The sequence below is a fragment of the Cervus canadensis genome, chromosome 2 (genome assembly GCF_019320065.1).
Source record: "Cervus canadensis isolate Bull #8, Minnesota chromosome 2, ASM1932006v1, whole genome shotgun sequence".
NCBI classification, from domain to species: domain Eukaryota; kingdom Metazoa; phylum Chordata; class Mammalia; order Artiodactyla; family Cervidae; genus Cervus; species Cervus canadensis.
Genome location: NC_057387.1, coordinates 19,926,338 through 19,929,769, shown reverse-complemented (window position 1 = coordinate 19,929,769; position 3,432 = coordinate 19,926,338). Strand labels below are relative to the sequence as shown.

The 3,432-nt window shown below is 48.0% G+C and overlaps 1 protein-coding gene across 1 annotated transcript; it reads left to right on the top strand.

The window, feature by feature from the left end:
- The first annotated feature begins 1,726 nt into the window (after positions 1-1,726).
- Positions 1,727-2,301, top strand: LOC122434914 (glycine cleavage system H protein, mitochondrial-like). The gene has a single exon (XM_043458713.1). It carries the CDS (start codon positions 1,749-1,751, stop codon positions 2,268-2,270), a length of 522 nt encoding a protein of 173 aa, XP_043314648.1. The 5' UTR covers positions 1,727-1,748; the 3' UTR covers positions 2,271-2,301.
- Positions 2,302-3,432: the final 1,131 nt, after the last annotated feature.

Here is a 3,432-nt window from a genome sequence, read left to right as displayed (position 1 = left end):
AGAATGTAAGTTCCATGACAGCAAAGCTCTTTCTCTGTTCCAGTTCATTGATATATATCAAGTCTATGAATAGCATCTGGTACAGAATAAGCACCCAATAAATATTTGAATAATGAATCAAAGGCAAATATTTGATGAAAGGAAAAAACTACAGTAAGAAATCCCCAGCCCACACCCTCAAACATCCCTAAATTAAACCCCAAAAGGCAAATGCAACCATGGTGCACTAGGGCCGTCTGCTGGCAATCCTACTTAGTAGCTAACTCAGCAATTAACTTGATGAATTTACAGTGGGAAATGGAGTTGTAGGGAACTTCTCCTTTCAGCAAGTGAGGACACTCAGGCTACCCATTAAAAAAGAAGAAAGCTAGACTGCAAATCAGCAGCTTCCAAAAGTTTCTGGAATGGTGGTAAAAGTCACTCAGTCATGTCTAACTTTCTGTGACCCCATGGGCTATAGCCCGCCAGGCTCCTCTGTCCATGGAATTCTCCAGGCAACAATACTGGAGTGGGTTGCCATTCCCTTCTGCAGGGTATCTTCCCAACCCAGGGATCAAACCCAGGTCTCCCTCATTGCAGGCTGATCCTTTACAGTCTGAACCATCAGGGAAGTTTCTGGAAGAGAGTTAAAACCTCCTCTGAAGGACTATATGTACCAGTGTTTCCTAGTCAGTACCACATACTGAGTTCTTAAGTGTCAGGTACTGTTTAAAGAACTTTCATGTATTAATTTGTTTTATCTGCATATCAATCCGTTGACACACATACCATGACTACCATTTTATAGATGAAGAAAGTTTCCTTTTAAAATAAATGTTTTCGCTTAAGTAAGGTAGTGAAACCATTTAAATTAAAATACTGATAAGAGAAATCAAGGCACGGTGTGCTCACGTCACGTGGGGAGTCCTAGGGCACCTGTCTGTGACAACTGTGACAGACCAACCATCCCTCCCCTCAAGCCAGGCACGACCTCAGTCCTGAGCTCTGGATCCCAACGCCTCCCAGTTCATCCTGGCCACCTGAGAAGAAAGTGGATGTTGCCCAGAAGGCCATGTGACCCTAGGACGCTCCCAACTGCCTCACTTGGCTGAGTCAGCCGAACCCTGACCCTCTTTCCGGAAGTAGCCTTCTCTACTCTCCCCGGGTCAGACATGGCCAAGCGCACCAGTGTCTCTGAGGCAGATACCTGAAGCAGGGCCTCTCGCACTTTCCAGACACACTCCCAGTGCACGAGGCAGCTGGGCTGCCTGACCACCCCCGCTCGCTCCCACCTCCTCGGTGAAGAGGTCTCTGCTTCTAGGATCCTCCGCATCTGGGAGGGCGCCGTGCCAGAGTCCTTACCTCCCCTGCGAACCCCAGCAGCCCTTTCAGGATAGCGAGTGGCCCTGGCACCCCAGGGCTCAGCTCTGGGCCTCTCATGGCGCCCGGGTCTGGGAGCACCGCGGCAGTCCTCCAGGGGAAGGGGCACAGCACCTCACGACAGGATAAAAGGCCGGGGCTTCCGGGACGGCGGGCAAGTACGCCCCCTAGTGGTCAAGAGGGGCGTCAGGCTCGTTCCTTAATTGCAGCTCTGTTGACACCGTTCCCAAAAGCAAGATGGTTTTAGGTGCAATGTAAGCTGTTTTGAAATGCTTGAATTATTTACTCTTGAGTGTTTTAAAAAGAAATTACTAGGCCCCGCCCCTCCCCGCCCCCGCCGGCCGGGGTACTCTAGGTGCCCCGCGGAGACCCTCTGCACCCGTGCGAACATGGCGCTGCAAGCGGTGCGGAGCGTGCGGGCCGCGGTCGGCAGCCTGCGCGCCATCTCGGCACCCAGCGCGCCCTGCTCGCCGCGGCCCTGGGGCCTGCGGGCGGGTGCCGTCCGGGCACTGCGCACCGGCCCTGCTCTGCCGTCGGTGCGGAAATTCACAGAAAAACACGGATGGGTAACAACAGGAAACGGTGTTGGAACAGTGAGCATCAGCAATTTTGAACAGGAAGCTTTGGGAGATGTTGTTTACTGTAGTCTACCTGAAGTTGGGACGAAGTTGAACAAACAAGAGGAGTTTGGTGCTTTGGAAAGTGTGAAAGCTGCTAGTGAACTCTATTCCCCTCTATCAGGAGAAGTAACTGAAATTAATAAAGCTCTAGCAGAAAATCCAGGATTTGTCAACAAGTCTTGTTATGAAGACGGTTGGCTGATCAAGATGACATTCAGTAACCCTTCAGAACTAGATGAACTAATGAGTGAAGAAGCATATCAAAAATACATAAAATCTATTGAGGAATGAAAATGGAACCCCTAAATAAACTACTTTGAAACAACTTAAAAAAAAAAAAAGAAATTACTAGTATAACAACCCCTTTTCTCGAATATTATTTTGTTCTGAGGCTAACTTTTTTAAGTGAGAGATTAACATTGGTTTAAAGGAAATAATTGAATACATACTACATGGATGTTTCATTAAAGGGCTTCCCTGATAGCTCAGTTGGTAAAGAATCGGCCTGCAATGCAGGAGACCCCGGTTCGATCCCTGGGTTGGAAAGATCCCCTAGAGAAGAGAAAGGCTACCCACTCCAGTATTCTGGTCTGGAGAATTCCACGGTGTCCATGGTGTCTCAGAGTCATACTTGACTGAGCGACTTTCACTTTCAACGTTTAAATCAGTGCACTTTGAATAAAGCAGGTTGCCATGCATAACATCAGCAGATCTTATCCAATCAACTGAAGGTGTAAATAGAATAAACACACCCACCAACCTGAGTCAAAGAGCCAATTCATTGGAAAAAACCCTGATGCTGGGGAAGATTGAGGGCAGAAGGAGAAGGGGGTAACAGGATGAGATGGTTGGATGGCATCACCGACTCAATGGACATGAGTTTAAGAAAACTCCAGGAAATAGTGAAGTACAGGGAAGCCTGGCATGCTGCAGTTTGTATGGTCCCAAAGAGTCAGCCGTGACTTAATGACTGAGCAACAACGATGATGACCTGAGCAAGAGGCAGTTCTCCAGTGGAATGCCTTCAGACTTCATCTGTACCATGGGATCTCCTGGGTCTCCAAGCTGAAGATGCTGGACTTGCCTGCCTCCATAGTTGCCTGAGCCAACATCTTACAATAAAACTTTCCCCACATTATATACAAATCCTATTGGCTCTGTTTCACTGAGGAATCCTAATAGAGTTCAGTTCAGTTCAGTCGTCCAGTTGGGTCCAACTCTTTACCACCCCATGGACTGCAGCACGTCAGGCTTCCCTGTCCATCACCAAGTCTATCACTGTTTCCATTGTTTCCCCATCTTTTTGCCATGAAGTGATGGGACCAGATGCCATAGTCTTAGTTTTTTGAATGTTGAGTTTTAAGCCAGCTTTTTCACTCTCCTCTTTCACTTTCATCAAGAGGCTCTTTAGTTCTTCACTTTCTGCCATAAGGGTGGTGTCATCTGCATATCT